Raw genomic sequence first — 13,551 nt, forward strand, 5'->3', positions numbered from 1 at the left:
CAGTACAACATTGGTCTAGTTGTATCATTTATCCTAGAAAACTAGTTTATTGTAGCAGTACAACATTGGTCTTGTTGTATCATTTATCCTAGAAAACTAGTTTATTGTAGCAGTACAACATTGGTCTTGTTGTATCATTTATCCTAGAACCCCCCCCTCTATACCCCTTAGAATGTACATTGTACATACAATTGGAACATGGAACAGTCAATAGGTTTATTTTTACAAATTTTATGAAAGGTTAAATGGATTTATAGATACCTGATAACTTTCTTAAATCTAAGTTTAAAAACTTGTCTTGAATGAGGAGCAGATACAGAAAACTCCTCAGCTCTGCTCGAACTTTAAAAAGAACAAATAAATTACATAAAATAAATATATTTGAAAAATCTGTAAACCCAAGGGAATTAACAACCACAAATAGAAAAATCTTTGAATCAGCCTGCAGCCTGGTGTCACTGACTCCTGTATTTATGTTTGTATGTATTTAAGTATAAATTTTGTTAGACCAATAATTTAAAGTTTTAAATATCAAAAGACAATCATGTTTCAAAGATATTTGGGATGGAAATTATTTAAAAAAGTCCATCCCTAGTATGCCTCTGTTTTATCCAGAATATTAAAGTATTCTTTATATTCCTAGCAGGAGTAGGAGGATTATGCAAAGGATCATAAAGTTTGGAAGTCAGGGAATAAATGTAATTTTACTATTCATACTAACCCTAAAAACTATGGATATCATTCGAACTCAGACATGAACAAATTTGAAATTTTATTTTTATTGTCTAGTATCAATTTAATTATGTTTGATGCGGAAAGAATTCAAGTTTTAAAAAATGATTTCAGGCCAAAAAGTTTATTTTATTTGAGAGCAAATTGTTAACAACTACATTTGCCTAAATAGTATGCGAATTGGTTTTAAAATTGTGTATTGAAGTGTCAATTTGACAAAGTATTGGTCTGAGGCTATTGAAATTTTTTGACTTTTCCTACATACCCAAAACCCTCCCTTTAGGCCTAAAACCGGGCTTTAATACTAACTGCCTGAGTCCTCAGGCACACTGCCTGAATGACTGCTTTTTCCAGTAACAAACTAAATCTTTGTTTTGACCCACTTCTACTTGTTAGATTTTGATAAAATTTAGCTTTTTGGAAAGCCTATGACATAAGGAAACGGATTGCACAAGTTTTGCGAAAAAAAAATTGCAAATTTTTTGCAAACAACCTGTCAAAGGAAATTTGCACATTTTTAGTTTTTCTTGATTAAAAATCAGGTTATTTAAAATTTTCCAAAAATTTTTGCATATTTGAAATGGCATGGTCAAGGGCTTTTTAAAAATGTATAATTTATCATTTTTTGGACAAATTTTTTTGTTTCAAAATAACTGGATTTTGCGATAAAAAATTCAATTTTTGCAAATTTGCAAATTTTTTTGCAGATTCGAAAAGTAGAGCAAAAGAGCTTTCCAATGATGTATCATTTGTCATATTTGGACATCAAACATGGGATTTAGAGGGGGGGGGGGGTCAAATTGACCCCCCCAGCATATCCTGGTTTTCAAGTACCCCAGCAGAGATAGGGTTAAAAAGAAAACTGGTTTTAAATCTGACGCAGATTGGAATTTTATTCCCCTGTAATATTTTAACTATACATAACTATATATAGGGTTACAAAGGATTATACTGTTCAGACCATCTTAGACTTATAATATATTAAAATTACAAGGTTAAATTAAGTCTGCTGTCGTGAATATATGTCTTTTATTGGCTTATTTGATAACGTGGCAATCAAAAACAGATTTTTAGTTGTAGAGAATCATGAATATACGGAGATATACAGTATACATTCCAAACAGTCGTCTCTGAAGTCTCATCCTTTGTGAGTAACCATGAAATTAAACAATATTCTGAGGTCGAATTTAAAGCGGCGGCTTAAATTCAAGCCGTGGCTCAAATATGGTTGGTTTCACTTAAAATTGTATTCAATGTTTCAAGATTTAAGCCGGCGCTTAATTGAAACCAATATTTGGCGGATTTAAGACGCGGCTCAAATTCATTAAATTCGGACACTGTTAAAAAAAAGGGATTAATTTTGATACTAATAATGAATTAGAGTAGAAAATTCTATATAAACCTTGGTTGGGTGTTATCAAAGTTGATTTTATCTCCATTACTATTTGGAACTGCAAACCTTACAGTTCAAACCACATTTAATCAAAAATAAATTGAGAGTTCACTTGAATCACTTCTCTTCATCTTGACAAAGAGAAGTGGTTCAACTTAGTCGATGCAGTTCAACTATATTTATTTTGTTTATTAAATCTGGTCCCTGAATCCGAAGCCAGCAGGTCCACTAAACTCAGGACTAGTCCCATATATGATCTGACTCGGTTCTAAATACTAAACTCAGGACAAGTCCCATATATGATCTGACTCGGTTTTAAATACTAAACTCAGGCTAGTCCATATATGATCTGACTCGCTTCTCAATACTAAACTCAGGACTAGTCCCATATATGATCTGACTCGGTTCTAAATACTAAACTCAGGCTATTCCATATATGATCTGACTCGCTTCTAAATACTAAACTCAGGACTAGTCCCATATATGATCTGACTCGGTTCTAAATACTAAACTCAGGCTATTCCATATATGATCTGACTCGCTTCTAAATACTAAACTCAGGACTAGTCCCATATATGATCTGACTCGGTTCTAAATACTAAACTCAGGCCNGTATATGTGTATATGTGTATATGTGTATATGTGTATATGTGTATATGTGTATATGTATATATGTGTATATGTGTATATGTGTATATGTGTATAGTATTAACTAAAAGATCAACTTTTTAGTGGTAATTTAAGCAGTGGGCATTTACTAGCCTTTATATGTTTTGTCTAAGTCATACTTACAAGGGCTTTGTCCATGGCAATATGCTTGAAGTACTTTGTTAGTGGCTTGGTAATGTGCTTAATAGAGCTTTGCCTGTGTGAATACACATTAAAAGGCTTTGTTTGTGGCCTAGCAATATGCTTAAAAGGGCTTTGATTGCAGGCAACATGCTCAAAAAATCTTTGACTGTGGCTATATGCATAGAAGGGTTTTGTCTTTGGCAATATATGTATTTACTAGGACTTTAATTGAATTTGTATCTAGAGAGTCTATGAATCAGCCTGTATCTAGAGAGTCTGGTTTAAGATTATGAATATGCCTGTATCTAGTGAGTCTGATTTAAGATTATGAATCTGCCTGTATCTAGTGAGTCTGATTTAAGATTATGAATCTGCCTGTATCTAGTGAGTCTGGTTTAAGATTATGAATCAGTCTGTATCTAGAGAATCTGACTTAAGATTATGAATCTGCCTGTATCTAGTGAGTCTGATTTAAGATTATGAATCTGCCTGTACCTAGTGAGTCCTGTTTAAGATTTTGAATCTGCCTGTATCTAGAGAGTCTGATTTAAGATTATGAATCTGCCTGTATCTAGAGAGTCTGATTTAAGATTATAAATCTGCCTGTATCTAGAGAGTCTGATTTAAGATTATGAATCTGCCTGTATCTAGAGAGTCTGATTTCAGATTATTAATCTGCCTGTATCTAGAGAGTCTGATTTAAGATATGAATCAGCCTGTATCTAGAGAGTCTGATTTAAGATTATGAATCTGCCTGTATCTAGTGAGTCTGATTTAAGATTATGAATCTGCCTGTATTTAGTGAGTCTGGTTTAAGATTAAGAATCTGCCTGTATCTAGAGAGTCTGGTTTGAGAAAAGATTTAAAAATGAAGATTGCTCCAGGCTTATCAGTTTCACCATAGAAAGGAGCCCCAACAACAACTTCCTAAATTTTAAATATTTAAAATTTAAAAAGTTGTTGTTGGGGCTCCTTTCTATGGTGAAACTGATAAGCCTGGAGCAATCTTCAAAATTAAAACACGACTCAATTTATTCCGACTCTCCTTAAAAAAATGTCATGTAACGAAATGTATATTAGTGTTTACTAATATTTAAAATTTAAAAATAAAATAAGTAGAACAGTCTTTAGACTCTATGAGTCATAAAACTAGAGAACGACTGTAATATACAGGGTGTCCCACATCAAATTAGACCGTGTCAATAAGTCTAAATTACAATTTGAGGGACAAATCAGAAAATTTAAGAAGAATGAATCATTTTGAAAAATTTAATAAGGCTAACAGAAATTATTTTTTGCAGAAAATGCTAGATTTTTTGAGTATTATTATTGTATATGAATAAAAATCAATAACGCAATGCACTGAGTTTCTCAAATATTCTACGAGTCGGTTTTTCTTACGATATATTTATATACAAAAGATACAAAATTTAAATCGAGCGATACTTATACAAACTAAATATTATGAATCAAATCAGTTTCATCAAATAGGGGAATTCTACAAGGGAACCTAACAAATAGGGAGCTGGTCTTCAACTGCCTTTTTTCCCTCTATTTCGCTCCACCCTAGGTTCGCATTCTACCCCACGCCCCGTGAGCTGGCCGGCCAGCCCACCAGCTCCCGGGTTCGGAGATAACGGATTTCTCCGCGTGGCTTGGGTTAAATATAGAAACCAAACATAAACAAGAAAACCTGTTAAACATCAAAAAGGGGGGGGGGAAGGCAAAATGGGGTTGAATGCGAACGAAGGGTGAAAATAATGACAAACAAAATGCTATTTACAGTCTCAGGAAAGATCAAAACATCATTTTCCTGCTACATTATGTGCGTATTTTGGCGTTAAAGATTGGAGATAATCTAATATGATATGGGACGCTCTGTATATACTTAATCTCTGATATATGAAATTGATAGAGGAATAAAGTATAATTAGAACAGTCTTTAGACTCTATGAGTCATAAAACAGAGAACGACTGTAATATATATACTTAATCTCTGATGTATGAAATTGATAGAGGAATAAAGTGTATCGTTGTGAATCGGACTTGTCACTTTTAAAATGGAGGTTTACTTGAAATTACGTTTAGAGTTTCCTCTAATGATACTTATTAACATTATTAAAAGTGACAAAACCGTTCCTGAAGTTTTAATTTGCATGTAGGTTGGATTGCCTTCAACACTTGAAACTGTTAATTTATTCCCACCTGTTAAAGTATTCCCACCTGTTAATGTATTCCCACCTGTTTTCCATCGAAGTCTGTATCTCCAAGACAAGCTATTGATCGCCCAAACATTGCTCCAGATACCTTTCTACAGTAAACAATATAAATTGGTGTCCTAATAATCATGGAAACGAAATAACAAATTTTACGTCGTCTTCATTTGGCACTTTTCGCAGACGCAATATTAGTTGTTTTCTAGTTAAATTAAAACGCATGTCACCAAAATGTGGTCTAAATATATTACAAGATACAGTAAAGTATGACTACATTCAGAGATTAAACATTTAATTTAAATTAAAAGATTAAACATTTAAACTCCTATTGACTAAAAGCAGTTTTATTCTTGCACGACTATATATAAGGATTAGATCTCTCTCTCAGGGAATATCAAAACCAAAAATCCAACTTCTATGAAAAGAATTGAGTCTTTGCCGCAAACTCTGGTTTTTTAATCCCCATATCTTTGCAACCCAATATCGCAGACCTTTAGATTATAATTTCTGTTAAATATAAAAGATTTACAAAGGTTGCAAATATTTCGGGATTAGATAATTTGGGTTTGTGACAAATACTTAATTCCTTTAAATTTAATTTTGCAAATGATTTAATCACTTTCTTACTTGATCATCTCTTCCCCCAGCATATTAGTTTTCTCTAGGTTAAATTTGAATCTATCATTTTTATTCCATCTGTTGGTGTAAACATAAACTGCCCCGGTATCATAGTTCTAAACAATATTCTTGTTATAATATTTATAGAGAAATTATTCAACTAATGTGATTAAACAATATCTTTAAAAATAAATTATTGTATCCACAGACAAAAAACTGAGTGATAGATAAATTTCAAAATTGTTAGGTCGGGTGAAGAAAAAAAAATGTTCGAATAGTCCTAAAATATAAAAACTGAAATCTTGCAAAAGCTTAAATTTTCTAATCCATTATCTATCTAGCAGAGCTCAAAGTTTTGAATATTAATGGTAAATTACATCAGGTTTTAAATATATAAGGATTAGAAAATTATAGTTTAGTCCAGTATTTAATTTCTTTAGATAATTGCCTTGTTATTTGCTGTGTAGAATGGTGCACCAATTAATAAATCATCTTTCCCATCTCCTAATAAATAAATAAATCAACTTTTAGATTTTCCCTGCTGCATAGGATCATTGGATATAGAAAATAGAGATGGACATCGTTTTCTTGAACGAACAAAATTTTTAAGAACGAAAAAAAATTTCACGGAAAATTGTCGTTCAGAGGAAAAAACAAATGATGGATGAACGAAATGGATCGTTCAGAGAAATAAAAAATTATCGTTTTTTAAAATGAACGAAAAAAAACGAACAATTTCACTGAACAAATGGTTTTACTGAACAAACGAAATAGATAGAAAATGGACGATAATTTTGAAAACGAACAAAATTAAGTGAAACGGTTGAAAAAAAACGAACAAAATGGATCGTTCACAAACGATGAACGAACAAAAGGAAAAAAGTCGAATTAGGCCATCTCTATTGGATAAACGAAATTATGTATTAAGATCGAAATTTTGTACATATAAGATGACACTTTTCAACCTGTAAACTTGACTTTTGGCTTAAACTGTAAAAAATAACTAACCATTTTTTTGTCTATATGAATTCACCTAAACAATATTTCAGGGATAAAAAATGAATTACGAGGTTTTATCAGTTTTTGATTATAATTCTAGAGAGTTCTGATTTTATAATCCATTGAAATTATACAACCCAATGTCGTTATAGAAGTTAGGTCAAATAATTTAAGTTTGAAATATCAAAGGTTTACGCCATCAGGTTGCAAAGATATAAGAATTGCAAATACTCAATTCCTTTCTGCAAAAATCAAATCCTTGGGTTTCTTTCAAATTCTAAGATTAAACATAAACTTAAAGCTTAATTCACAAGTTTTGGATTTACTTCATACCTTCAACCACGTTTAATTTAACTTTTAAGATTTTAACCAAAGTTTTAAATTAAAAGTGAACTTTTTGTGATAACTGTTTTATTAACACTGGTCCAATCGCTGCATGATCCAAACCAAAGTGTATTTCAGGTACTGAGTTAACCCGAAATTTTGCACAAAATACTTCTTTCTTAAAGTTGAGTCTGATTTAAAAACAATTAAATAAGATGCCCGATTCACAACGATGGAAGCTTTGTCTTCTCAAGTATGAAATGAATAAATTTTGTAAATTTTTAAATCTGATAATTTTTAATTGTGGTTTCTCTACAAAAGTGACATGCGCATTTCTACTACAGGAAAACATATAGGAGTTATCAGAATCAAACACTTTAAAGCTCGACAATGTCTTTAACAAAATCGATCAAATAACGATATCAAGGATACCACTGGGAATTGGGAATACCATTCTTTGCACAAAGGACCACTTTAAATTCCGAGTACAGTCCCTTGATTCAAGTTCTTACCATTAATATCACAAGCTGCAGCTGTAAAACCAAACCCTTCGCCCCCAGTGTTCCCTTGAAGTTCCTGATTCTTGAAATCTGATCTAAATAAATATTTTTTATGTATTTTTCTTTCAGACAAACTACTGTAGTAAATGTATTTTAACTTAACTAGGAATTCCGTTGCGAGGAGTTGCACCAAATTGTGCGGAATTTCGCGGAATACGCCCCAGTATAGAGAGCCTTTCCATTAATATAATTACCGATCAATTTACAATCTAAGCTTCAAAATTATTTGATCCAGAATTTAAAAGTCACAACATCGGGCAAAGATAAAGGGATTAGAAAATCAGAGTTTGTAGCAACGACTCAATTCCTTTAAACATCCATAGACCTGCCATGTATTTGAAAAGAAACATGTAACTCAAAGAATTGAGATTTTTTTGGAAATGCTTTTTTAACAAGGGAAGTACACTCTTGAATGCCGAGTCCATTAGCACCCGATCCAATCAGGGTTCACTCATGTGTTTGTTGTCTATTCTGAACCAATAGAAAAGTATGGCGGTAACATCTATCTTTCTATCTATCCATTTAGAGCTATAAATCCTTCAATCGGTGCTTTCAGTAAAAAGAAATATTCACTTCTATTGAAACTAGAGTGAGTAAGAGACCAGTGTCCGAATTTAATGAATTTAAACCACGTCTCAAATCCCCCAAGAACTGTTTTAATTGACCGCTGGCTTAAATCTTGAAAAATTTAATACAAATTTAAGTGGAACCAACCATATTTGGGCTGCGGCTTAAATTTAAACCGTGGATCAAATTCTTTAAATTCGGCCTCAGAGCTGAAAACTTTAGAATGAGATATCCTTAACCCCCTCCCGTTTCTGTATAAAATCTTAAATGGCGCGCAAAATTTCAAATTCATCGGCTTCATATACCCGACTCTGATTGGTTGAATTTTATGCACTTTTCAAGATTAGATTAGTTTCGATATTAAGAAAAAGAGAGGATCAAGCATTAATCTCGATATCCACCATTCTAAAGTTTTCAGCTCTGTAAATCCTCTTTCCAATAGATAATACATGTATCAAAATAAAAATTTGAGCTCTTGAAACCCCAGAGAACTAAACGGAGATACTAAACATTTGAATAATTTTATTGCTATTTGAAACATTATTCTCTGCACAGATTTCTTAATAATCTTAACTTTGAAGTTGCAAATATGGTGAACCACATTTTGGAATTACCAGGACTAACTAAATCACTAACTGCCTTGACTGGAATACTTCTGCCGAACAAAGACGATATATAAATGGTCAATGAGGTCTCATTTTCATTGGGACAATCTGTACCTGATTCCATTACAGTTTCCACAAACATACAGTTTCCCTGTATGAAAATCTGCCCCTGGAGCACCAATTATCAATTCTCTCTCACCATCGGAGAATTTACCTAAACCAACTATATTTAAAGAACTGTAACACTGTAACCGTGCTAAATTAAATTAAATTGATTGCGTATATCTTTCGCGGTTATACAGAAACAATGGAGAAATTCACAGAAATTAACACTTTCAAATAAAAAAAAAGACGCTATCTATATATGTATATAAAGTAGTAATCTCTATCTGTTTGTTTGGATATTCGATCATAAATCAGGAAGCTTTCGACCGATTTGCCTCAAATTTGTAATGAAGAACTCGGAAGAACCACGGGAATGTTCACAGCTTGATTTTAGCTGGGCAGCTATGGATTCTCAGCTAGTCATATTTTTATGAGATTTCAACTGTACCTTTCTAAATCAGGCATTGCCATCTTTACATGTAAGGTTACACTGCACTCTCACTTCAAATATGTTCCCTAGCCAGTCTCTCCCTTTAATATTCAAGGTATTGTCCTTTAATTATTTTATTTACCTTTTCCTACAAAATATCCCGCCAGAAAATAATTAGGATTTGTCCATCTTGAAATACCATTTCCATAAGAAAATGGAGGTGTTGGATTACTACTGGGAAACTTAATCTGCCCTTTTTCAACCTTTAACAAATATTTATATGAACTTATTGAAGAATTCTGAAAAAAATAGATTTTTTTTCTTTTAAAAATATTATATATATTTCATTGATACTGATCTGCTTTATTTCAATTTCTTTAGGAAGATTCATTAGATTCAGATGAACACCAATTCAATTTAAAAAGATTAAATATTTTTTAATGTAAGTTTACAAGGTTAAAGAAAGGAGGGGGGGGGGGGGGCATTCTGTTTTTAAAAAAAGATTGAGATGAAAAAAGTATTTAAAATGTTTATAAATGTACACCTCTGATATTAATCCTGTATAAAGATGAATCTGTGATCCGTCCAGCTGCGGGTTGTAGGGGCCGCCAACTAACAATTCAACAACATTATATAAAAATGTCTTTTTCAAAGGTTCAAAGCGAAATCAAACATTACTTTGTTAATAAGGATTTAAGCTTTTGCCCCAGACTCTGACTTTTTAATCCTTTGCAACCTGATGTTGTAGATCTTAAGTATTTTAAACCATCAATTATATTTGATCAAATTATCTAAGTTTGAAATACCAAAGGTTTACACCATCAGATGCAAAGATGTAGGGATTTGAAAACTTGAGTTTGTGGCATAGCCTCAATTACTGTAGACGAACTTTTAACATTTGTCTGATCAATTATCAATAATCATTCTTATTTCAAGTGAAAAGGAGTTTAGGTTAACAATAATTTTAGATAAAGGTGTGAGCAATGAAAACTAAATTAAAGACAATTTAGTTTTAATTGTGTAATTTTTCAAAATGTTTAGTTTTAAAATTGTTCCTATAAGAGACCCAGAATCTGTGATTGTGGCGCTAAATCCATAAATTCCTACTCCAAAGAACATCTTCTTCCCTCCAGGACTAGTGCTGTAAAACATGTATTTTAAACATTTTTGTTAGTTACAGCCAGCCAAACTATAACACACACGTTGGTCGGCATTTTCATCAATACAATGAAGACAACTTTTTATTTAAGTTTTGAGTATTACCAAAGATAAAATGTAAATGGCTAAATATTACTATTTATAAAATAAAATAAAATAAAATAATTTGAAATAAATGAAATATTTATGACAATAAACCATCAATTTTATTATTGATTTATTGTCCCTCAAAAGCTCCCTTCCATATACGGAAAATTCCATTTATACATCCAACATCCTTCCATATTTTATTGATTTTTTTGTCCCTCAAAAGCACCCTTTCATAAACGGAAAATTCCATTTATATATGCAACATCCTTCCATATTTTATTGAGTTTTTTTGTCCCTCAAAAGCACCCTTCCATTTACGGAAAATTCCATTTATATAGGCAACATCCTTCCATATTTTATTGATTTTTTGTCCCTCATAAGCACCCTTCCATATATGGAAAATTCCAACAGAAAATTCCAATTATATACTCAACATCATTCCATATTTTAATGATTTTTTTTTGTTGCTCAAAAGCTCCCTTCCATATACGGAAAATTCCATTTATTTAGGGAACATCCTTCCATATTTTATTGATTTTTTTTGTCGCTCAAAAGCACCCTTCCATATACAGAAAATTCCATTTATATACGCAACATCCTTCCATATTTTATTGATTTTTTTTTGTCGCTAATCAGCTCCCTTCCACATACTGAAAATTCCATTTATATATGCAACCTCCTTCCATATTTTGTAGATTTTTTTTGTCCCTAAAAAACCCCCTTCCATATACGGAAAATTCCATTTTTATAAGCAACATCCTTCCATATTTTATTGATTTTTTGGTCCCTGAAAAGTGGGAGTGAAATAACCATCTGTTTTTTCAGGCCACTTTTGACCCCCCTCCTTTCTTGTGTAAAAAGGGCAGATGAATGCTAATATTTCATAATATTTTTTAGCGCATTTTCAAAATTTTTCAAAAATAAAAAACTTTTAAACACAATCTTTTTAAAATTTTGATCATTCATAAACCTTCCCTGGGGTCATGTGAGGTCCCACAAAAAATTTGAGCCCGATCGGTTCAGCCGTTTTGACGTTTATTGGATACTAACAAACAAACAGACAGACAAGCCAAATTTATTTATTGATATACACATATAGCATATATATATGTAACTTTCCCCCCCTCCCAAATATATATATATATATTTGTGGTTTTGCCCTTAAGATTTAGTTACTTAGAAATACTTGACCATTACAGATGCTTGGATTTATAAATAATGGATTCTACAAGTCAAAAATAGGAAACGGGTCTCTGTTATTGTGAAGTGTAGTGTAGTTTACAAAGGTAGTAAAGGGGGGTACAATATATTTAATTGTTTTTTTAGACCTGATGTTGTTGTGAGGTCTGACATTGATTTTCAAAGAAATCAAAGTGGTGACGGCTCAGTTGAAACTAGTTCAAGTGATTTAAGAAATCTAAGTGGTGGCGTGGCGGCTCAGTTGAAAGCAGTTCAAATAATTTACAAATAAATCTAAGTGGTGGTGACTGAGCAGTTGAAAGCAGTTCAACTAATTTACAAATAAATCTAAGTGGTGGTGACTGAGTTGAAATTAATTCAAGTGATTTTGAAAGGGTGGAAATACGTAATGCATTTGATGGAGTAATAAGGTAGAATATATAAATCTCAAAGTGTGTATGTGTGTGTAAAAGTTCATGTATTACTCCAGACGTGTGTGAGTATAGATGTGTTTAAGATGTAAGAGTGAGTATAGATGTGTGTTTTTTACTTAAGTCAAAGGATAGAGGTTAGTCGAAGAGGGGGTGCTATGGAAATGCCTCAACACGGAAATGCCTCAAAAAAAAAGCGGAAACCCCTCAAAAACCGGTTTTTTTTGAGACGTTTCTGCAATTTCTGCAAGAAAAACGGAAATCCCTCAAAACCCAGTTTTTGAGGGGTTCCTCTTTATTTTGAGGCGTTTCCTAAAATTTTTGAGGGGTTTCCGCTTTTCACCTGACAATTATTTTTGAGGAATTTCCCAATATTTTTGAGGGATTTCCCAATATTTTTGAGGCATTTCCGCAAAATTTTTGAGGCGTTTCCGTATTTTTTAAAACCTGATTTAGTTGAGGTGTTTCCTCTTTTTTTTGAGACGTTTCCGTTTTTTTTTTTTAGCCGTTTCCGTTTTTTAAAAAAGTTTTGAAACTTTAGTTTGTTGAGGCGTTTCCTCTTTTTTTTTTGAGGCATTTCCGTATGTTTAAAAACTTCATTTAAAGGATTTGAGTCTTTGCAACAAACTCAAATTTTCCAATCCCAATATCTATCGAACTTGATGGTGTACATCTTAAATATTTCAAGCTTAGATTATAAGCTCTAGCAGAATTAATAGTTTGAAATATCAAAGGTCTACAACATTTGGTTGCAAAGAAATAGAAGTTAGAAAATCAGAGTCTGTGGCTAAGACTCAATTCCTTTGTGAGTGGTTTCCGGTTTTTTATACACTTCATTAAATTGAGTTTTTTCTATTTTTTTTGAGACGTTTCCGCAAAATATTTGAGGTTTTTCCGTATTTTTTGAAAACTTCATTTAGTTGAGGTTTTAACTCTTGTTATTTTGATGAGTTTTTGTTGAAAAAAAAAATTTTCAAAGCTTCAATTATTTCGATTTCTCTTTTTCCTTACGGGTTTCTAGAAGTTTTGGAAGAGTTTGTCTTTTTAGATAACTTCTTAAATTCATTATAGAGGAGACTTATCAGAAAATTCCGTTTCTGTTTTTTCAATAAAGGCTTTTAAAACATAAAGTTGAGACATTTCCGCACATTTTTCCGAACAGTTTAGAGGAGTTTCCACAATTTACTTTAAAAAAAAATTGAAATTTCATTTTAATTTTTCAAAAAAATTGTACATCATTTTTTTATTCTCGTACTATTATAGTATATGAATAAAAATCAATAAAGCAATGCACTGAGTTTCTCAAATATTCAACGCGTCGGTTTTTCTTACAATATATTTATATACAAAAG

At 31.9% G+C, this 13,551-nt stretch overlaps 1 protein-coding gene across 1 annotated transcript; it reads right to left on the reverse strand.

Annotated features, from left to right (window-relative positions):
* Positions 1 to 6: 6 nt before the first annotated feature.
* Positions 7 to 10,508, reverse strand: LOC111717380 (integrin alpha-PS4; the record flags this gene model as incomplete). The annotated part of the gene is made up of 13 exons (XM_023492877.1): positions 10,397 to 10,508; positions 9,886 to 9,953; positions 9,484 to 9,604; positions 8,921 to 9,020; positions 7,587 to 7,669; positions 6,200 to 6,255; positions 5,761 to 5,867; positions 5,159 to 5,228; positions 3,748 to 3,844; positions 2,330 to 2,393; positions 2,135 to 2,191; positions 262 to 342; positions 7 to 33 (listed from the first exon to the last, which is right to left on the reverse strand). Coding segments are annotated over exons 1-13 (1,028 nt in total), but the record flags the coding sequence as incomplete, so codon positions are not given.
* Between the last annotated feature and the right edge of the window lie 3,043 nt (positions 10,509 to 13,551).

The sequence above is a fragment of the Eurytemora carolleeae genome, unplaced genomic scaffold (assembly GCF_000591075.1).
Source record: "Eurytemora carolleeae unplaced genomic scaffold, Eaff_2.0 scaffold2505, whole genome shotgun sequence".
NCBI lineage: Eukaryota > Metazoa > Arthropoda > Copepoda > Calanoida > Temoridae > Eurytemora > Eurytemora carolleeae.